The sequence below is a fragment of the Hemitrygon akajei genome, chromosome 17 (assembly GCF_048418815.1).
Source record: "Hemitrygon akajei chromosome 17, sHemAka1.3, whole genome shotgun sequence".
Classification (NCBI taxonomy): Eukaryota; Metazoa; Chordata; class Chondrichthyes; order Myliobatiformes; family Dasyatidae; genus Hemitrygon; species Hemitrygon akajei.
Window position 1 is genome coordinate 84,770,283 of NC_133140.1, and position 23,189 is coordinate 84,793,471.

General features: G+C 49.6%; 1 protein-coding gene across 2 annotated transcripts in view; it reads right to left on the reverse strand.

The window, feature by feature from the left end:
- Positions 1–2,577: 2,577 nt before the first annotated feature.
- cmtm4 (CKLF-like MARVEL transmembrane domain containing 4) overlaps positions 2,578–23,189 on the reverse strand; it is an 84,780-nt gene continuing 64,168 nt past the window's right edge. The window contains exons 3-4 of one of the 2 annotated variants that reach the window (XM_073070433.1): positions 17,991–18,089; positions 2,578–7,892 (exon numbers count right to left, since the gene is read on the reverse strand). In XM_073070433.1, coding sequence (XP_072926534.1) covers positions 7,716–7,892; positions 17,991–18,089 — 276 coding nt within the window. In that variant the 3' untranslated portion in view covers positions 2,578–7,715. The remainder of the gene's footprint in view (positions 7,893–17,990; positions 18,090–23,189) is intronic. The other variant, XM_073070435.1, reaches the window with a different exon arrangement.

Genomic DNA, 23,189 nt, shown 5'->3' on the forward strand with positions numbered 1-23,189 from the left:
CACGTGCTGCCCCCAGCACATCCCTTACATTCTGTTACTTGTTAATCATTTGATCCATATCACTGAATGTTTCAATGTACACATGTGATAAGTCAATGAATCTGAATCCCAGATGGACAAGTTGAACCGATGGGCCCCACTGTCCTCCCTCGACCTTTCATCAATAATTTATTTATTCAGAGATACAAGCCGAATTGGCCCTTCTGGCTCACCAAACCACACCGCCCAGCAACCCCGGCCTAATCACAGGACGATTTACAATGGCCAATCAACCCAATAACCAATATGTCCTTGGACTGTGGGTGGAAACCAGAGCACTCAGAGGAAATCCATGCAGTCACGGAGAGAATGTACAAACTGCTTACAGACAACTCCAGAACTCTGAAGCCCCAAGCTGTAAGAGTACTACACTAACAGCTACGCTACCATGGCTCCCTTATTGTGAAACCTTATTGCTTTGAAAATTTTTGTTTGGCCAATGTCTCGCCACCACAGTGGACTGTATTATATAGGGTTAATCTTTGTGCTTGTCCAATGTCTCACCACCACTGTGAACTATATTATAAATGGTTAATCTTTGTGCTTCTCTGATGTCTCACCTGCACTATGGACTGTATTGTAAAGGGTTAATCTTTGTGCTTGTCCAATGTCTCATCACCACTGTGGACTGTATTGTAAAGGGTTAATCTTTGTGTTTGTCCAATGTCTCATCACCACTGTGGACTGTATTGTAAAGGGTTAATCTTTGTGCTTGTCCAGTGTCTCATCACCACTGTGGACTGTATTGTAAAGGGTTAATCTTTGTGTTTGTCCAATGTCTCATCACCACTGTGGACTGTATTGTAAAGGGTTAATCTTTGTGCTTGTCCAGTGTCTCATCACCACTGTGGACTGTATTGTAAAGGGTTAATCTTTGTGCTTGTCCAGTGTCTCATCACCACTGTGGACTGTATTGTAAAGGGTTAATCTTTGTGTTTGTCCAATGTCTCACCACCACTGTGGACTGTACTGTAAAGGGTTAATCTTTGTGCTTGTCCAATGTCTCACCACCACTGTGGACTGTATTGTAAAGGGTTAATCTTTGTGCTTGTCCAATGTCTCACCACCACTGTGGACTGTATTGTAAAGGGTTAATCTTTGTGCTTCTCTGATGTCTCATCACCACTGTGGACTGTATTGTAAAGGGTTAATCTTTGTGCTTGTCCAATATCTCATCACCACTGTGGACTGTATTGTAAAGGGTTAATCTTTGTGCTTCTCTGATGTCTCATCTCCACTGTGGCCTTGAATGTGACAGAAGTGGCTTCAGGCGCTTTGATTTTGAACACAGTAGTGTATGAGAATGCAATAGCCTATGGGCACATTTTGAAAATTGGTTGAACACAGGGTTGACACTCATGAAGAGAGGTGATGTGGAAGTTACTGTAAGGCAAAGATAGCCTGGGGTCATTGTAGTCAAGCAAGACCTTTGGAGTGAGACCACTGGAAACTCCTCTGCTTACTACAGATGAGATAGTGTGCACTCAAGCCTCTGTAGTGAGTCTTTTCCAGAAAGGAAAAAGCATAGGATCCCTTTACAATAAGGGGCGCTAGAGACAGACAAGATCAGGGTACAGTATAGGAAAGGTGTGAAACATACCAACAACTAAGACTCTATTGTCTTTACTAACTTTTCAGTATCATCGGCTATCTGCTTGAAGTTTCGATTAACTGTAACACCTCTATTGTAAATAGCAATTGATCTTGCGAGTAAGGAACTCCAACATCCACAATTTACAAACATCAATATTGGTAACTAATAAGCCAATTCTGTATCAAAGTAGCAGTTTTCTGTTCATGCTTCAGAACAGTGAGAGTGACAGGGGCCCATGTCATTGTCCTTCAGCACAAGCAAAAGGAACGTTTGAGTTGTAAGAGTGCGCGTGTTCAGAGTCGGTGTGGCACGGTGCCCAAGCGGGAATCGGTGCTGCCCCCGAGTGTCTGCTTGGCGGAAGACAAGCTGTACTGTGTTCAACTGTAGACTCCAGCAACGTTCATGGACTTGGACTGTATTTTACTGGTATCTTTCTTGTTCTGTATGGGTTCTGTGCTGCCTATGACTGTTGGGACTGTGTTTTGCACCTTGCCCCTGGAATAACCCTGTTTGGTTTGACTGTATACGTGGGCATTCATGTATGGTTGAATGACAATTAAACTTGAACTTCGAGGCCAAGGTAGTTTAGTTATTTTATTATCAGTGACAGGTTCTAATTCGGTGGTTTGAGGTGGTGCTAATGCATCGGTTCACTTGCTGTAGCGTTACATATCAGTGGAGAGGGTATATAAGTAGAATGGTCGGGACGGGGTGCTTCAGAGCATCATCGACACGCTGGTCACAAGCGCAGACAGCTCGTTAGAATGGGAGGTGTGCTGCAGTGAGAGGGGCCAACGCTTACCTATTCTAATGCTCTGTCATAATTAATGTAGTTTTGTAGTTGTAAGTAGATCATTGGAGCTTGTGTCTTTCTGTCTCAGTGAGTCAGATCCAAGAACCTCTTGTTTTAGCAAAACACTTATCCAATCGAGCACATTGCAACATGACAGTGAAAATCAGTTTATTTGATAATGTCACCACACAGAGAATCTGTACAAGTGGCTCCAGAAATCCTGGTAAAATCTAAACTACAAAAATACCGCTCTGATGGTGGAGAGAAAGAACAGCTGAAGTTTGAAGAAAACAGAGACACAATGAGTTACAAAAACCACAACACAGAATGAGGAAAATCTCACCTTCAATTAAACCCAGACTGACAGCTCAACGTGGTTGATCTGCTTTAACGTTTGGAGTCTCCCTTAGTCCCTCCATTCTAAAACACCGTCCCATCCCGTACCAAGATCAGGAGAGCAAAGCGTCATTCCCGGTCTGTTCACTGCAGCGTGGAACGTGGAAAACTTCCTTCCTGGGAGAATTGACTTTTTAATTGGCTAAATGTTTAAGGGGAACATGAGAGGGAACTTCATAGAGAGTGGTAAGAGTGTGGAACAAATTGCCAGCTGGATGCAGAGATGTTTAAGAGAAATTTGAATAGGTACATGGATGGGAGGTGTATGGAGGGCTGTAGACCAGGTTTGGGTCAATGAGACTAGGTTAATAATTTGGCACAGACTAGATGGACCAAAGGGTTTGTTTTGTTGCTATAACACTGTCAAGAATGCAGGAGCAAAGAGGATGTGTTAACAGTCCACAGTCCGTATAATTCCTCCAGCAACCCCAGCAGTAGACAAACTCAAAAAGGCAGTATCCATCATTAAGGACCCTCACCACCAGGAACATGCCCTCTTCTCATTACTCCCACCAAGGAGGTAAGGGAACCTGAAGACACACACTCAATGATTCAGAAATAGGTTCTTGCCCTCAGCCATCAGATTTCCGAAAAGACAATGAACACTAACTCATTATTTTTCCTCCCTTTTTGCACTACTTAATTTATTTTATATATATATATATATTTTATTGTCATTTATAGTTTTTATTACGTATTGAAATATTCTGCTGCCACATAACAGTAAATTTCATGACACATGCCAGTGACCAGTACATGGAAACTTCTGGTAAGGATGGCAGCTCGTGCGAATGTGGTGGTCTCTCAGGGGTCAAATTAGTTTTTTACAATCGAAATACAATTCTACTCCAAGAACATTGGGCACTGCAGGGCTGCTCATTGATCAGAGTAGCTGGACTGGTGTCAGAGAGAGTCAGCCGAGGTGTTGAAGGAGCCCGTTGGGATCTCAGAGGAACCGGTTTGGGTATGAGGGCGATGCCCTGGCTGCAGTCTGTGTTGCTGTCCACTACTCTGAAGCATCAAAGTGTAACCGGGGAGATTGTCTCGGACATTTCGCCTGCGATCGCAAGACACAGTGCCGCAAGCTTGTTGCCCTTCTCTGGTGGCATGGGAGGTGTGTGGCCTCAGTTGTAGCAAGAACTAGGCCTCAAACCTTGAGCTTGCCTGCTGCTGCAGGGCAGGTGGGAGACGCAGAAGCTTTACAGCGCGGTGTTCAAGTTCGGCTGGGGCCTGACCTCTCCCATCAGTGCTACCCCCCCCCCATGTTCCAGCGCTGTAATGACATGCTGGAATGTGTACGTACGACTGTACCTCGATTGCCGGACATTGTCGCTCAGGGTCGTAGACTATGTAAATATTTTTTTGTTCCCTCGAGTGAAAATACTTTGCTTGATATCTTGAATTATGTTATTCACTATTTTATAATGTGTGTTTGCTGCTTCTGAATGTTTTGCACCTTGGCCTGAGAGGAACACTGTAGTGTTCAGCTGAGTTTGAATGATAATTAAACTTGATTTAATTCGATTTAATATTAAACCTGATCCTGGTTCTGGATTGAACCTCTGGCCTCAGAATGGGGTAGAACCACCCTTCTACAGTGCCCCTGTCATGCACGTTTCTGGAGAGCAGATGTTTCCTCCTGGAGAAGGTTCGGGGAGAAGTCTGATCTACCAACTTCAAAACAGTACTTCCTGTACACAGTTTCCTGCACTTTGACCCGCACCACAATATCCAGAACTGTGGCTAGTTTGTGGCCCAGAGGGTTTTGTCATAATTAATGGCGTCTAATTTGTGGAAACATGAGACCACACTGCCCGAGCTCATTGTAATCTGCAAATACCAAGGTAGAGTGGGTATGGAGAGGATGTTTCTTATAGTGGCAGAGACTAGGACCGGAAGGCACAACTTCAGAATAGAGGGACATCCGTTTAGAACAGAGATGAGCAGGAATTTCTTTAGCCAGAGGGTGGTGAATCTGTGGAATTCATTGCTACAGATGGCTGTGGAGGCCAGCTCAATGAGAGTACTTAAAGCGGAGGTTGATGGGTTCTTGATTAGTCAGGGCATCATAGGTTATGGGGAGAAGGCAGGAGAATGGGGTTGAGAGGGATAAACAGTCAGCCATGGTGGAATGGTGGTGCAGACTCAATGGGCTGAATGGCCTTAATTCTGCTCCTATGTCTTTTGGTCTATGGTCTAATAGGCACTTCAGGTGACATTTCCAGCAGCTTCCATCGTGCACAGATAATGCACAAAATTAAAACAGTTCCATTCTTCCTTCGACAAGGAGCTATTTGCTTTACAATCAACACAAGTGGACGTTTCCCGTGGAAAGAGGTGGTGGGTGGATGAGGTGACTTGACAGTTATTCCAGACGTGGTGACGGGAAGGGAAACCTTGTTACGATGTTCTCTCCAACTCCTCGCCCCCATTCTCTCACTCCATCACCAATCAGGAGAGTAGGAATGTGGCACATGAACCAATCAGAGCATTGAGTACAGGACTTGGGACATTGTGTTGTACAAGGCATTGGAGTATTGTATGCAGTTCTGGTCACCTGCCTAAGAAATCAATAAGACTGTATGAGTACAGAGAAAATTTACAAGGACGCTACCAGAGCTTGCAGACCCAAGTTATAGGGTAAGGTTGAATAGGTTAGAACTTTACTCCCTGGAGTGTAGGAGAATGAGGGGAGATTTGATAGAGGTATACAAAGTTATGAGGGGTATGGATAAGGAAAATGCAAGCAGGCTGTTTCCATTGAGGTTGGGTGAGACTAGGTGATAGGTTAAAGGTCAAAGGTGAAATATTTAAGGGGAACTGAGGGGGAGCTTCTTCCCTCAGAGGGCGGTGAGTGTGACAGCGCAAGCGATGGATGCAGGTCGATTTCAGCATTTAAGAGAAGTTTGGATGGGTACAAGGGCGGGAGGGCTATGGACACTGTTCCCTCTACGTTGCGCGGTGTGCTCCCATGCACGTAGCCTCTGTTGCCGCACAGCTGAAATTTTCTTTTACATGAAGTGCCACGCAGTTTTCAGGCCATGTAAAGCTTTCCTGCTCAGAGGGATGGGTGGTCTGTGCAGCTGTAAAAAACAACTAGAGGGATTGTTGGCTACGAGTCCAGGCATGAGTCGATGGGAGTAGGCCGAATAACAATTTGGCACAGACTAGACGGGCCAAAGGGACTGTTTCTGATCTGTAGCGTTCTGTGACTCTAAATAAACAACAAGTTTCACAACATATGTCAGTAATAACACGCCTGATTCTGAACCTGCCAAGCCATTGATTTCAGGTCTCAGTATCTCTGACAAAACTGCCCTGAACAGGGAACCACAACCCGGTTTGCTCTCACGCCTTTGAAACGAGGATTCCATCAAACAAGAGCTACAGTATCTGGATCTACTTGCCCGCAGGCAAAATTAATCCCTCGATCGGCAGGTCCAAAATAAAAAACAACCGTTGCCTCGCGGAGCTACAGCACACATTCCTGGTGAAGGGTCTCAACCAAAAACCCTGAGTGTCCATCTCCTCCACAGGTGCTGCCCGACCCCACGAGCCCGTCCAGCATTTTGTGTGTGCTGCTCCAGATTTCCAGCATCTGCAGAATCTCACGTTGCCTCACTGGCTGTACAACACTTTGGGCCCTGCTGGAATTGTGAATGGTTCATATCAAAAAAAGCAAGTCACGGTCTTTGCCCATTAAAGACCAGATCTGTTAAACGTTTAGATTCAGTACCTTTGTCTTGCAATAAATAGCCAGGTACTAACAATCCCAGTGTCCTGACGATCAGTAAACTGGAGACCCGTTTCAGTGTGTGCAAACGCCCTTCCCAAACCATCTTCTATTCACCGGCAGGGCAGGTGGGACTGTGCAGTTCCATGGACACCAGGCTTGGGTGACCATGCACGAAGATCACACAACGGTTTCATCAAGAAACAGCAAAGTCAGGCGAGTCTAGGTGAGACAGAGAGACAGACAGAAAGGGAGAGGGGGGGAGAATGAGACACAGAGTGAGGAGAGATAGACAGAGACAGAGATACATAGAGGGAGAGACAGACAGACAGAGACAGAAAGAGAGATGTGGACAGAGACAGAGAGAAATAAGAGAGAGGAAGAGAGCTAGACTGTGTGAGAGAGACAGGGAGGGAGAAAACTAGAGAAAGAGAGACAGACAGACAAGGTTACAATCAATCTTTGGACTTTCTCATTAAGGAAAGGCAACCTGGATGAAGACAACTGAATCAGGCAGGGGGTGAGTGCATTGTCTCCAAAAGCATCTGTGTTTGCAGTCGATGTTGAAATCCTGGCACAGTCAACTCCCCTGCAGCCTCTGGGGACAGCACACTGCCCAACGTCCCTCTGCGTAAAGTGCATTGTTGGCAGCAGGCTGGGGCGTAGACCCGGCTCGCTGGTGCCAACACCCTCCACCCCTCCACTCGCTCTTCTCCAAGTGTTGATTGCAAAGCACAAACACTTTTCATCAATAAATAAGTCACATTGACCGGTTCGCACTGCCAACAGGTGAAGGAGGGACATCTCAGACAGGTGGGACGGAGAGGGTTGGAGCTGGTTCTTCTGATCCAATTGGGGAAACTCCTACAAACTCTGAGATCACAGGATAACGCCAATCTTGTTTCTTATTCCATCTGTTCAAGAGATGTGGGTTTAGAGGTCGAACCAGTATTAAACTCTGGTTGCGGAGCATCTTGAACGATCGCAGTTGTTCAGACACGGAGACAAGATTCTTGAGACAAAGGATGTTCGTTCCCTCAGCTGCTGGTCAAGCGGTCTGACCGGTCACTCCCTCGCTCGCTCTGCACCGAGCAGAGGTGGGGTGGAATGGGGAGGGGGAGGTGGTGTGGGGTGGGGGAGGGGATTGGAGTGGACCTCCTTCACTCTTCCAGCCTCTGTATCTCCGGCCGGCTCTCCGCCTCCCCCCGGGACTCCGAGCGAGCCCGTGTGTACTCGCTGCCCTGCCCCGCTGCCTGCCTCGAGCTGGTCATTCGCCAGATCCTGATGGCCAGGTACGAGTTGACCATGTAAGCCCCCGTGGCCAGGAAGCCGAACACCTGCAGGGAGGGACAGAAGGAGAGATGGTGACCAGCGGCCTGAGAGAATACAGTATGTCACAAGATGCAAGGTTGGAGTGGGCTCTCCGGCTCCAGTCGATGGTGAAATTCATTGTTTTGTTCATCTTCGCTAGCATCGGAAAACACTGCTGATTATTAAGGACACTAAATTCTGCAAGTCTACCTCCCTAGCGAGCAGAATAACAGAGTGCTGTACAGTTACGGACTAATGTGTGGAGCAGGCTCTTGCTACAGGTCTCGAGAAAACGGCCGTCGGAAGTGAAGGACGAGGACACAGAAGCACGCTGGTATTGAGGAAGGAGGTACAGGAGTATCAGGACTGGGACTGCCAGACTGGGCAACGGCTTCTTCCCCCAGGCTGTGAGACTAATGAATACCCTGCCACCACCAGGGTCCCGACACTAGGACAGCGAGCTGCTTACTGCATTTAGAATAATATTTCATTAATATTAACTTAGTTATGGTCATAGCTGTGCTGTGTGGGATATATATTTTGTGGGTGCACATTGGTTGGAGGAACGTTGTTTCATTTGGTTGTATATATGTACAGTCAGATGACAATAAACTTAACTTTGAACTTGAGAGGCACTTCACAAGGAAGTGGAAATCAAAAAGAAAATAAACTTTGGCGGTTACAATTCTAATATATGAACAGACTAGTGTCCTATCAGATTTCTTCTTCAGCCCTTTACCTCTTCCACCTATCCCCTCCCAGCTTCCCACTTCATTCCCCATCACCTGGTCTTACCTAACCCCTCCTCCCTCTCCCTCCCCGCCCCCTTCTTCCCCCATGCTCTCCAGTCCTGGCAGTGGTGGCAGGAACCGGTTAAGATACCACCAAAGGTTTTTGCCGACCTTCCAATTTGTCCGTAAAACAGCTTATTTATCTTTTCTTTGTCTTTGTTTCCTTCCAAGGGGGCTGGGCTGCTGTTGGAGCCCGTGATCTACAGCTGCAGCTTGTAGTACAGTTCTCCCCGAGTGGTGGGTTCTCGGACACCCCATGCGGCCTGGCGTTGGGATATCTTCACGTGCGACTTCGGTGTGTGGCGCCGTGAACACCCCGTTCCTCGTCGATTTCACCGACTGAAGCGTCACGGGAGACTGCAACATGGAGACAGCAGGCGGTGTGCGCTGCCGTTGGAAGCAGCCCCCTGTGCTTGAGCGATCCTTCCCCCTCCCTGCTTAATAGTGAGTGAGTGCCTGCCGGTCCTAGAGTTGGAGGGCTTGGAGAAGCGGCACTAATTTGGGACTTTGGAACAGCAAGCTGCTGGTCTCTGTTCATGTTGCAGGAGCAAAGTCTCTCTCTCTCACCGGACAGAGAGGGGCTGTCTGAGGTATCCCAGTGTTGGGATGGACTGCAGTTTTTAATGGTCAAGGTCTCTTCAGGGGCTTTGCTATTGCTGGCATGGGGGGTTTGCTGGTGTAAGTGTGGGGGGGTTCGCTGGTGTAAGTGTGGGGGGGTTGCTGGTGTAAGTGTGGGGGGGTTGCTGGTGAAAGTGTGGGGGGGTTTGCTGGTGTAAGTGTGGGGGGTTGCTGGTGTAAGCGTGGGGGGGTTGATGTGTTCGCTGGTGTAAGTGTGGGGGGGTTTGCTGGTGTAAGTGTGGGGGGGTTGCTGGTGAAAGTGTGGGGGGGTTCGCTGGTGTAAGTGTGGGGGGTGTTGCTGGTGTAAGTGTGGGGGGGTTGCTGGTGTAAGTGTGGGAGGTTTGCTGGTGTAAGTGTTGGGGGGTCGCTGGTGTAAGTGTGGGGGGTTGCTGGTGTAAGTGTGGGGGGATTTGCTGGTGTAAGTGTGGGGGGGTTGCTGGTGAAAGTGTGGGGGGGTTTGCTGGTGTAAGTGTGGGGGGTTGCTGGTGTAAGCGTGGGGGGGTTGATGTGTTCGCTGGTGTAAGTGTGGGGGGGTTTGCTGGTGTAAGTGTGGGGGGGTTGCTGGTGAAAGTGTGGGGGGGTTTGCTGGTGTAAGTGTGGGGGGGTTGCTGGTGTAAGGGTGGGGGGTTTGCTGGTGTAAGTGTGGGGGGGTTGCTGGTGTAAGTGTGGGGGGGGTTGATGTATTCGCTGGTGTAAGTGTGGGGGGGTTCACTGGTGTAAGTGTGGGGGGATTTGCTGGTGTAAGTGTGGGGGGGTTGCTGGTGTAAGTGTGGGGGGGTTTGCTGGTGTAAGTGTGGGGGGGTTGCTGGTGTAAGTGTGGGGGGGGTTGATGTATTCGCTGGTGTAAGTGTGGGGGGGTTCACTGGTGTAATGTGGGAGGTTTGCTGGTGTAAGTGTGGGGGGGTTGATGTGTTCGCTGGTGTAAGTGTGGGGGGGGTTGCTGGTGAAAGTGTGGGGGGTTTGCTGGTGTAAGTGTGGGGGGGTTGATGTGTTCGCTGGTGTAAGTGTGGGGGGGGTTGATGTATTCACTGGTGTAAGTGTGGGGGGGGTTGATGTATTCGCTGGTGTAAGTGTGGGGGGGGTTGATGTATTCGCTGGTGTAAGTGTGGGGGGGTTTGCTGTGTAAGTGTGGGGGGGTTTGCTGGTGTAAGTGTGGGGGGGTTGATGTGTTCGCTGGTGTAAGTGTGGGGGGGGTTGATGTATTCACTGGTGTAAGTGTGGGGGGGTTCACTGGTGTAATGTGGGAGGTTTGCTGGTGTAAGTGTGGGGGGCTTGATGTGTTCGCTGGTGAAAGTGTGGGGGGGTTTGCTGGTGTAAATGTGGGGGGGTTGCTGGTGTAAGTGTGGGGGAGTTCACTGGTGTAAGTGTGGGGGGGTTCACTGGTGTAAGTGTGGGGGGGTTCACTGGTGTAATGTGGGAGGTTCGCTGGTGAAAGTGTGGGGGGGTTTGCTGGTGTAAATGTGGGGGGGTTGCTGGTGTGTGTGGGGGGGGGTTGCTGGTGTAAGTGTGGGGGGGGTTGATGTATTCGCTGGTGTAAGTGTGGGGGGTTTGCTGGTGAAAGTGTGGGGGGGTTGCTGGTGTAAGTGTGGGGGGGGGGTTGCTGGTGTAAGTGTGGGAGGGTTCACTGGTGTAAGTGTGGGGGGTTTGCTGGTGTAAGTGTGGGGGGTTTGCTGGTGTAAGTGTGGGGGGGGTTGCTGGTGTGTGTGGGGGGGGGTTGCTGGTGTAAGTGTGGGGGGGGTTGATGTGTTCGCTGGTGAAAGTGTGGGGGGGTTTGCTGGTGTAAATGTGGGGGGGTTGCTGGTGTGTGTGGGGGGGGGTTGCTGGTGTAAGTGTGGGGGGGGTTGATGTATTCGCTGGTGTAAGTGTGGGGGGTTTGCTGGTGTAAGTGTGGGGGGGTTCACTGGTGTAAGTGTGGGGGGGTTCACTGGTGTAAGTGTGGGGGGGGGTTGCTGGTGTAAGTGTGGGAGGTTTGCTGGTGTAAGTGTGGGGGGGTTCACTGGTGTAAGTGTGGGGGGGTTCACTGGTGTAAGTGTGGGGGGGGGTTGCTGGTGTAAGTGTGGGGGGGGGTTGATGTATTCGCTGGTGTAAGTGTGGGGGGGTTCACTGGTGTAATGTGGGAGGTTTGCTGGTGTAAGTGTGGGGGGCTTGATGTGTTCGCTGGTGAAAGTGTGGGGGGGTTTGCTGGTGTAAATGTGGGGGGGTTGCTGGTGTAAGTGTGGGGGAGTTCACTGGTGTAAGTGGTGGGGGGGTTCACTGGTGTAAGTGTGGGGGGGGTTCACTGGTGTAATGTGGGAGGTTCGCTGGTGAAAGTGTGGGGGGGTTTGCTGGTGTAAATGTGGGGGGGTTGCTGGTGTGTGTGGGGGGGGGTTGCTGGTGTAAGTGTGGGGGGGGTTGATGTATTCGCTGGTGTAAGTGTGGGGGGTTTGCTGGTGAAAGTGTGGGGGGGTTGCTGGTGTAAGTGTGGGGGGGGGTTGCTGGTGTAAGTGTGGGAGGGTTCACTGGTGTAAGTGTGGGGGGTTTGCTGGTGTAAGTGTGGGGGGTTTGCTGGTGTAAGTGTGGGGGGGTTGCTGGTGTGTGTGGGGGGGGGTTGCTGGTGTAAGTGTGGGGGGGGGTTGATGTGTTCGCTGGTGAAAGTGTGGGGGGGTTTGCTGGTGTAAATGTGGGGGGGTTGCTGGTGTGTGTGGGGGGGGGGTTGCTGGTGTAAGTGTGGGGGGGGTTGATGTATTCGCTGGTGTAAGTGTGGGGGGTTTGCTGGTGTAAGTGTGGGGGGGGTTCACTGGTGTAAGTGTGGGGGGGGTTCACTGGTGTAAGTGTGGGGGGGGGTTGCTGGTGTAAGTGTGGGAGGTTTGCTGGTGTAAGTGTGGGGGGGTTCACTGGTGTAAGTGTGGGGGGGTTCACTGGTGTAAGTGTGGGGGGGGGTTGCTGGTGTAAGTGTGGGGGGGGGTTGATGTATTCGCTGGTGTAAGTGTGGGGGGGTTCACTGGTGTAATGTGGGAGGTTTGCTGGTGTAAGTGTGGGGGGGTTCACTGGTGTAATGTGGGAGGTTTGCTGGTGTAAGTGTGGGGGGGGGTTGATGTGTTCGCTGGTGAAAGTGTGGGGGGTGTTGCTGGTGTAAGTGTGGGGGGGTTCGCTGGTGTAAGGGTGGGTGGGGTTTGCTGGTGTAAGGGTGGGTGGGGTTTGCTGGTGTAAGGGTGGGGGGGGTTGCTGGTGTAAATGTGGGGGGAGGGGGGACTTTGGATTTCTGATGTTTCTGTCATTAGTTCTTTGGGTTTTTTTCTGTTTTGTGGGTGTCTGTGAAGAGTGAGAATTTCAGGTTGTGTCCTGTACACATTCTCTGATATTATATTGAACCATTGACAGCCGATGTAAAGTCGACTCGTTATTCTCCATACCTGACCTGCTGAATTCCTGTGTTTTGAGTTTCGTATGAGAAGCATAGACAGAGTAGCCAGGGAGTGTCTGTTTTCCTGGGATGAAATGAGGGCATGCATTTAAAGGGTGGGGGGGGGGGGGGTAATTTCAAAAGAGAGGAGACAGACAAGTGTTTTTACACAGAGAATGGTGGGAGCCTGGATTGCAATCCCTGGGATGGGGGTAAAGCCAGATACATTAGAGAAATAGAGGGCTATGGGTAACCCGAGGTAATTTTTAAGGTAGGGACATGTTCGGCACAGTACTGTGGGCCGAAGGGTCTGTATTGTGCTGTGGGTTTTTCGGTGTTTCTATTGGACATTTAGATAGGCACATGGATGTTGTGTCAGCAGAAGAGTTTAGATTAGTTGGTTATTTGAAAATTTAACTGGTTCAGCACAGCAGTGTGGGCCGAAGGGCCTGTTTCTGGGCTGTACACGATCAATGATCTGGATGATAATGTGGTGAGCTGCTCACTACTCTGCGAGGTTTACTCACTTCAGTGCTGAAGCAACTCTGCAGCTGCAGACTGCAAACGTCAAGCTCCTGAACCAGCTTCGCTCACCTCCGTGGCTGCGGACTCCCCTTTAGAGACTCTGCAGTTCATGATCTGCGTGTTATTTGTGTACTTTTTTACTGTCTGCATGATTTGTTCGTTTTTGTACACTTTGCACGTTTGACGGTCTTTGTGGTGTGGGGTTTTCATGGGTTCGATTGTGATGGCTGCCTGCAAGAAGATGAATCTCAAGTCTGTATACGGTACACAAACTTAAATAAGAAATGCGCTTTGAACAAATCTGTTGATTGTCCGTGCCGATGCATTGACCATCCACTTACGCCAAAATACAGACAGAAAAAGCTGGAAACAGCCAGCAGGCCAGTCAGCTTCTGTGGAGAGAAATCGAGCTAATGTTCCGGTCTGCACTGCCTTCATTCTCACCTGACACCCTAACCCCAGTTATCTTCAACTGGTGTTAAACTGCAGGGCTTTCACACAGATGCTGCCTGACCTGATTTTTTCTCCCTAGAATTTTCTGTTTTATAACCATATAACCATATAACAATCACAGCACGGAAACAGGCCATTCCGGCCCTCCTAGTCCGTGCCGAACTCTTAATCTCACCTAGTCCCACCTACCCGCACTCAGCCCATAACCCTCCACTCCTTTCCTGTCCATATACCTATCCAATTTTACCTTAAATGACACAACTAAACTGGCCTCTACTACTTCTAAAGGAAGTTTTATTTCAGATTTCCAGCATCTGCAATCTTACATACTTTACACAGACCGTATTTAATTCTCCCCACACTCCCACCACCCACCCGATTCTATCCCTGTCTGCATACCAAGCAACAATTTACACTGGCCAATTAACCTCCCTAATCCACACATCGTCTGATGTGGGGGATATGGGAGCACCCAGGGAAAACCCACGCAGTCACAGGGAGAACATACGAACTCCACACAGACAGCACCCAAGGTCGGGATTGACCGGGGTCTGTAGAGAGAGGGAGTGGCTCCCCGGTGATACCATTGTGTGGGAGTAGACTGGGTAAATTTTACCCATAATGGAGATGTCTACAACGAGACACAGCTTTAAGGCAAAGGGGTAAGAGGTTGAGAGGGGACCTGAGCAAGAGTCAATTAAGGGCCGGCCACTAGAGGGAGCAGCTGTCCCCTTAAGGGAGCTTTATCTCATCTTGCATCATCTCTGAGAGAACTTTCTCCAATCTTTATCTTTAAAGCTTTATCCCGTCTCCGAGTGAGCATTACCCCGTCTCCGAGTGAGCATTAACCCGTCTCCGAGGGAGCATTAACCCGTCTCCGAGTGAGCATTAACCCGTCTCCGAGGGAGCATTACCCCGTCTCCGAGAGAGCATTACCCCATCTCCCAGAGAGCATTAACCCGTCTCCGAGGGAGCATTACCCCGTCTCCGAGTGAGCATTAACCCGTCTCCGAGGGAGCATTAACCCGTCTCCGAGGGAGCATTACCCCCGTCTCCGAGGGAGCATTAACCCGTCTCCGAGTGAGCATTACCCCGTCTCCGAGGGAGCATTAACCCGTCTCCGAGGGAGCATTAACCCGTCTCCGAGAGAGCATTACCCCGTCTCCGAGAGAGCATTACCCCGTCTCCGAGGGAGCATTACCCCGTCTCCGAGGGAGCATTACCCCGTCTCCGAGGGTGCATTACCCCGTCTCCGAGGGAGCATTACCCCGTCTCCGAGGGAGCATTAACCCGTCTCCGAGTGAGCATTAACCCGTCTCCGAGTGAGCATTACCCTGTCTCCGAGGGAGCATTACCCCGTCTCCGAGGGAGCATTAACCCGTCTCCGAGGGAGCATTACCCCGTCTCTGAGGGAGCATTACCCCGTCTCCGAGGGAGCATTAACCCGTCTCTGAGGGAGCATTACCCCATTTTTGAGTGAGCTTTATTCTGTCTGCGAGGGAGCATTATCCCATCTCTGAGGGAGGTTTCATTTGTCTGATGAAGCTACAGTTATCCCATCTGAAAGAGCCTTAATTTGTCTGAGGGAATATTGAGTCATCTAAGGGAGCTTTTTGCCCACTTTTGAGGTAACTTTGCCTCATTTCTGAGGGAGCTAAAAATCTGAGGAAGAGACGTTTCACTCAGAGGAGAGGCTGAGATCAGGAACTCACAGCTGGTGAGAGAGAGATTCCCACAACTGGAGAGATCCCTTGTGTTTATATTTATTTAGTTGGTCAGCATGAGACAGGCATTTCCGGCCCTTCGAGCTATGCCAACAGCAACCCCTGACTGAACTCCGGCCTAGTGACAGGACAATTTACAATCACCAATTTAACCTGCTAACCAGTACATCTTTGGACTGTGGGAGGAAACCAGAGCACCTGGAGAAAACCCACATGGCCATACAAGGAGGATGTACAAATGCCTTACAGAGGATGCTGGGATTGAACTCTGAACTCCAAACACCCTGAGCTGCAATAGCATCATGTTAAAGGCTACACTAGCGCAGTGCCCCTGGTGAACCTGCTTTCTGGCACTGACAGGATGAATACTTTGTACTTGGCATGTCTCTACTTCAGGCTGGGGAATCTAATAACATTACTGGAGCTTGTCTGTAGGTGGAGAGTGTCCACAACCCGTGGATGGCCAGTATGGACAGCGGCTTGATGGTGGGTACAGACTCAATGGGCCAAAGGGCCCCCTCTCCGTGATAGGTATCTGATTTTGATGTCGGTTGAGCTGCAACATAGGGGTGGCCACAAGAGGGCACTCCTGTGCTCCTTTAGGGAGCTTTAACCTGTCACTGCCCTGACCCCATCTCCAAGGGGGCTTTCACCCATCTGAGGGAGTGTTCACCCATCAGCAATGTAGCTTTGACCTCTCTCTGTGAGTGATCTTTGACCCCGACTCCGAGGCCACCTTAATCCATCTCTGAGGGAGCTGTCACCCGTCTGAAGGAGTTTTAACTCACCCTTTACCAACTCTGAGGGAGCAGGTCATGATCTCGAGGGGAGGACAGGGTGGTATTGATGGAGGTTCCACCCCACCCACAGGGAAATGTCAACACCAATCTCTGCTTCACTGCACAACCCAGAACTCAGGAACTGAACTAATTTTCATCTCATGGCTGATTGGGACTGCAGGATTTGGGTCTGTACGATGGAGGTGCATGGAGGGGTTCCTGTGGGATTGATGGAGACAGGGTTCCTTAAGGTTGTTATAGCTGAGGGCAGTAATGGGGGCAATGCGCCCAACGGCATGTGTCTCAATTAGCCTCTGACGACCCAGTCCAGCTCCTGGCCTTCATATGTCACTTAGCTGCTAAGCCCAGCAGAAGTGTGTCTACTGACAGGAGAACAGGCAAAGAGAAGTTACTGAAGCTTTAAAATCAGTCACTTTGGGCAGATGGGGCTCATCAGCTGTGGTTGGCAGCTCATCTAGGAGAAGCAGAACTTTGATCTCAAACTTCCACTGTCTTGTGGCCATAACCACTGACGTAAAAGACTGCGGGAGTAAACCCAGAGGGAAAAATCTAGAGTTAAAGTCCCTAAGGCAGTCCTATGTGAGCTCAATGCTAACTGGTAACTCCAGTGATGCTGCTGGTGCCAAACTGTATCGGTCCCTGTCATTCCTTTGGATTCATCAGCTGCTGTACGAGCAGCAGCACACTCTCCACATCGTACTGCCCTGGCTTGAGTATGACAGCTAGGATGCAATATCCATAGTAGACCCCAACAAAGGGCCTCCTACAGGGGTAGTGGAAGCCCGGCGAAGGGGTCATGGTGGGAGGCGTGGAGGCTTCTGCGTGACAAGCTGTGATTGGGGCCGTGGTCTGCGGGCAGTGACGGTAGATTCACTGGGGGCCACTCAGAGAAACTGGGGGTGACAGGTCAGGGAACAGTCTCCTGGGGACATAGGTCAGGGAATGCTTGCTAACGAGGTCACAGGTCTGGGAACTCTCCCCTGAAGCCACAGGTGAGGGAATACTCACTCCAAGGTCACAGGTCAGGGAACTCTCCCCTGAAGCCACAGGTGAGGGAATACTCACTCCAAGGTCACAGGTCAGGGAACTCTCCCCTGAAGCCACAGGTGAGGGAATACTCACTCCAAGGTCACAGGTCTGGGAACTCTCCCCTGAAGCCACAGGTGAGGGAATACTCACTCCAAGGTCACAGGTCAGGGAAATCTCCCTGAAGCCACAGGTGAGGGAATACTCACTCCAAGGTCACAGGTCAGGGAACTCTCCCCTGAAGCCACAGGTGAAGGAATACTCACTCCAAGGTCACAGGTCAGGGAACTCTCCCCTGAAGCCACAGGTGAGGGAATACTCACTCTAAGGTCACAGATCAGGCCACACTCCCGAGAGGTCAAAAACATACTTCCTATGTTCCAAAGTTCAAAGTAAATCTATTATCAAAATACATATACTGTATATCACCATATACAAACACGAGATTCATTTTCTTGTGGGCTTACACAGTAAATCCAAGAACCATAATAGAATCAATGAAAGATTGCACCAATAGGGCAGACAACCAGTGTGCAAAAGACAACAAACTGGGCAAATACAAAGAGTTAGAAGAGAATAATTAATACACAAATAAATAGATAATATCGAGAACACGAGATGAAGAATCATTGAAAGTGAGTTCATAGGTTGTGGGGCGAGTGAAGAGCCTGATGATTGAGGGGTAATAATTGTTCCTGAACCCGGTGGTGTGGGTCCTGAGGCTCCTGTACCTCCTTCCTGACGGCAGCAGAGCGAAGGGAGCACGATCTGGGTGGTAGGGTTGAGGTTAGCTCCAGACACTCACCACAGCCGCGATCTCCCCTTTCCTCTTGTGGTTCATGGCTGCCAGGACGATGGAGGCGATGAAGAAGAGCAGGGTACTGACGATGGTGTTGATCAAATCCTGAGGGAGAACGCAGTCGGTTTATGGTCATGTACAGCAGCATGCAGTGAGTCCTCATCACGTGAAGCTCACCACATAAACAATCTACATGGAAATATTAACTACAACTATAAACACAAACTGGCAGAACGGTGAGGTCTGAGGTTGTGTATCCAGAAACATTAAACTGACACAAACAAGTCTAGCTGTAGGAACCCCTGATTGGACCACACTTGCGATACTGTGTCCAGATCTGCTCTCCTCATTACAGGAAGGACGTAGAGGAGATTTGCCAGGGCGCTGCCTGAACCGGAGAGCATGTCTCATGAGGACAGGCTGAGCGAGCTGGGGCTTTTTCTCTTTGGAGCGAAGAAGGATGAGAGGTGGACAAGGTGGTAAGAGGCATAGATTGAATGGGCAGCCAGAGACCGGCCAATACGAGGGGGCATAATTTTAAGGAGGAAAGTATGGAGGGGTATCAGAGGTAGTTGTTTTTACACAGAGAATGGTAGGGTATGTGGAACACCCTGCCAGGGGTGGTGATAGAGGCAGATACATTAGGGACAATTAAGAAACTCTTAGATAGGCACATGGATGATAGGAAAATGGAGGCTATGTTGGAGGGAAGGGTTAGATTGATCTTGGAGTAGGGAAAGGGTCGGCACAACATTGTGGGCTGAAGGGCCTCTGCTGTTCTGTGTATCAGTCAGTGTCTGGGGTTTATAGTTACCCATGCACATCTGACACCTGTAAACTCCAGTGTGAAGTGGGAGGGTTAACAATGGAAGATCACAGAACAGTACGATGTTGTACCAACCTTTTAACCTACTCTAAGATCAGTCTAACCCTTCCCTTCCACATAGCCCCCCACTTTTCATCTACGTGCCAAAAACAGACTTGGGAGGCAGCTGAGAGGCTGTAGGGGTGGGTGGGGACAGAGCGGTCTGGGTACTTCTTGGTGAGGTAGGAGCCCAGTCGGCCTGCTCTGGCCCTTCTCTCGGAACTCGTTCCTCAGCACACGCTGCCAACCCAACCACAAAAATGTCAGCAATTCCAGTCGGAGAGTTTAATATCCGTGCGGTCTGAGCTTCACCAGGAAGTGTATTCCAGATGTGCTCTGTCTGTGTTCACGCTGACTGTGGACCAGACGACTCAGACTGCACCGTTACACACCCCCTCCTCCCGTCTAGGAAGCCCCTTCCATCCACCCCTCTCCTCACAAACCCCTGCACCCAGGTCACTGAAAGTCAGATCGAGGTTTCAGTCATAGAGCACGACAGCACAGGAACCGGCCCTGTGGCCCATCTAGTCCGTGCCAATCTTCTTCTGGGTCCTGCACCTGGGCCATATCCCTCGAAACCCCTCTCATCCCTTTGGTCCCTACAGGGATCCACTCTACCCCCTTGTTCCTGATGTATGCCCACAAGACACAGGAGCAGAATTAGGCCATTTGGCCCTTCTAGTCTGCTTGAGTATACTTTTAGCATCTGTTGGGATTTCCCTTATCTTACCTGCCAAGGATTTTTCGTCCTCCTGATTTCTAAGATTGGTCCTACATCCTGGAACTTCCTCCCCCTCCCCCTGCATGGTCTCACCCCCCCTACCCCCAGCCCTGTGGTTCCAACCTCCATCCGGCTGTGACTTCAGATTTATTATTTATGTATTTTATACAGCGCAGAACAGGCCTTCCAGCCCAACGAGCTGCACTCTCCGGCAGCCCACTTTGGCCCAGTCACAGGACGACTTACACTGACCAACTGACCTACTAACCCATACGTCTTTGGAGTGTGCGATGGAAAGTGAGTAACTGAAGAAAACCCGTGGGGAGAAGATATAAACTCCTTAGAGAACAGTGCCAGAATTGAACTCCGAGCTCCTGAATTCCCCGGGCTGTAACAGCATCACACTAACACTACAGTACACTGCAAAAACCACTGCATTTTCTCACAAAGCCCCCACCTTTGTACCTCCTCTGGCAACCATGTCTTCAACTGCCCCAAATTCTGAAAATTTCCCTCTAACCCTTCCCCTCCCCTTCCGTAAAGTGATTCTTGGAACCTTCATTGTTGTCCAAGTTTGTGACCTAATATCTCCTGATTTGGCTTGGCATTAATTCCAGTTGGTAACACATCTGCAAAGTGCTTTTTGCTACTTTTCTGCCTTCCAGTATGTCATAAATGTCATGTCACGTAGAAGTATAACATCCTGTTGCTCATTAGAAGTCTGAGGAGATTTGGAATGCAGTCAAAAATTCTGTTTCCATCACTGTCTGGCATCCAGAGGCCACTGCATAGGATCAGAAAAAAGCTGCAGAGGGTTGTAAACTCAGCCAGGCCCATCATGGGCGCTAGCCTCCCCAGCTTCGAGGAAATCCTCAAAAGGCAATGCCTCAAAAAGGCAGCATCCGTCACTAAGAGCCCTCACAATCGAGGACATGTCCTCTTCTCATTATTACCATCCCGGAGGTATCAGAGGCACTGGGTTTACCCTCTTCATTAGTCGAGGCACAGAGTTCAAAAGTCAGGAAGTTAAGTTGCAGCTTTATAAAACTCTAGTAAGACTGCATCTGGAGAATTGCATACAGTTATGGTCACCCCATTATAGGAAGGATGTTGAGGCTTTGGAGAGGGTGCAGAAGAGGTTTACCAGGATGCCGCCTGGTTTCAGGGGCATGAAGTTGGACAGACTGGGGTTGGTTTCTCTGGAGTGGCGGATCTAGGGGAGATCTGATAGCGGTTTATAAGATTACGAGAGGCACAGACAGAGCGGACAGAAACTTTTTCCCAGGGTTGAAATGTCTAACAACAGAGGCCATGCATTTAACATGGGAGGGGGTAATTTCAAAGGGGTGCGAGGAGCAAGTTTTTTTAGACTGTGTTGGGTGCCCAGTGTGGTGGTACAGGCAGAAACATTAGATAGGCAGATGAATGCGGTGAAATTGGAAGGACATGGATATTGTGTATGCAAAAGCAATTAGCTTAGTTGGCCACGTGAAGACTAATTTGACTGGTTCGGCACAACATTGCGGGCCAAAAGCCTGTGCCTGTGCTGTACTGTTATGCTCTATATTCGAGAGTTTACAAGAATGAGGGGTAAACTCATTGGAACAAACACGACTCTTACGGGTCTTGACGGGGTGTATGGAGGGGTCCAGGATGCAGGGACAAAGGAACTGCTGTTCAGGATGAGGAGGCATTTCTTCATCCAATGAGTAGCCCTTTCGGTCAATGTCAAGTTTGTACATTTGTAGTCATGGTTTTGGGGACAGAGAGGGGAGTTAGGGGTCAGGTTAGGAAGTACGGACAGGGATGTGGGGAGATTAAGGGACCGGCCGGAGTATAACCTCCACTCTGCGTCTGAAGGCCAGCAACATGAACGCAGTTGGACGTCGGATGTCAGAATGAGGGCTGGTGCCCACCCCACCCCCAGGTCAACGAGCTAATGGGAAGGGGGTTCCAGGATCGGAGGTCCATGTGGGCAAGAGGCACCAATAATGGTGAGCACCCCCCAGGTACACAAATCAGTGAGACCAGAATTCAAGGCCAAGTGCTTGGAGTCCAATCATTGCAAGTCTGTTACTCAAGGCCTAGAGTTTGGGTTTGGAGTTTGGGGTTATTGGTGAGTTCATTGTTCAAGGGTGAGCATTTGGGGTCCAGTTATTGGTGAGTTCAGTGTTCAAGGCCTAGAGTTTGGGGTCCAGTTATTGGTGAGTTCAGTGTTCAAGGCCTAGAGTTTGGGGTCCAGTTATTGGTGAGTTCACTGTTCAAGGCCTAGAGTTTGGGGTCCAGTTATTGGTGAGTTCATTGTTCAAGGCCTAGAGTATGGGGTCCAGTTATTGGTGAGTCTGTTGGTCAAGGCCTAGTGTTTGGGGTCCAGTTACTGGTGATTTAATTGTTCAAGGCCTAGAGTTTGGGGTCAAGTTATTGGTGAGTCTGTTGGTCAAGGCCTAGGGTTTGGGGTCCAGTTATTGGTGAGTCTGTTGGTCAAGGCCTAGTGTTTGGGGTCCAATTATTGGTGATTTAATTGTTCAAGGCCTAGAGTTTGGGGTCAAGTTATTGGTGAGTCTGTTGGTCAAGGCCTAGGGTTTGGGGTCCAGTTATTGGTGAGTTCAGTGTTCAAGGCTGAGAGTTTGGGGTCCAGTTATTGGTGAGTTCATTGTTCAAGGCCTAGAGTTTGGGGTCCAGTTATTGGTGAGTTCATTGTTCAAGGCCTAGAGTTTGGGGTCCAGTTATTGGTGAGTTCATTGTTCAAGGCCTAGAGTTTGGGGTCAAGTTATTGGTGAGTCTGTTGGTCAAGGCCTAGGGTTTGGGGTCCAGTTATTGGTGAGTTCAGTGTTCAAGGCTGAGAGTTTGGGGTCCAGTTATTGGTGAGTTCATTGTTCAAGGCCTAGAGTTTGGGGTCCAGTTATTGGTGAGTTCATTGTTCAAGGCCTAGAGTTTGGGGTCCAGTTATTGGTGAGTTCATTGTTCAAGGCCTAGAGTTTGGGGTCCAGTTATTGGTGAGTTCATTGTTCAAGGCCTAGAGTTTGGGGTCCAGTTATTGGTGAGTTCATTGTTCAAGGCCTAGAGTTTGGGGTCCAGTTATTGGTGAGTTCATTGTTCAAGGCCTAGAGTTTGGGGTCCAGTTATTGGTGAGTTCATTGTTCAAGGCCTAGAGTTTGGGGTCCAGTTATTGGTGAGTTCATTGTTCAAGGCTGAGAGTTTGGGGTCCAGTTATTGGTGAGTTCATTGTTCAAGGCTGAGAGTTTGGGGTCCAGTTATTGGTGAGTCTGTTGTTCAAGGCCTAGAGTTTGGGGTCCAGTTATTGGTGAGTTCAGTGTTCAAGGCTGAGAGTTTGGGGTCCAGTTAATGGTGAGTTCAGTGTTCAAGGCCTAGAGTTTGGGGTCCAGTTATTGGTGAGTCTGTTGGTCAAGGGCTAGGGTTTGGGGTCCCATCATCAACACGTCTGAAGTTTGGGGATCTCATCTTGTTCAATGTCATCAGCAAGCTCTGGGGTCAATCCGATTGAAGCCCAAAGGTCAATCAGAGGTGCTGATGAAATGGATCTAAAACTAGTGTATTATGCTTGAACAACGGAGACTACAACGGGATGAGGGAGCAGTTGGCTAGTGTGGATTGGGAG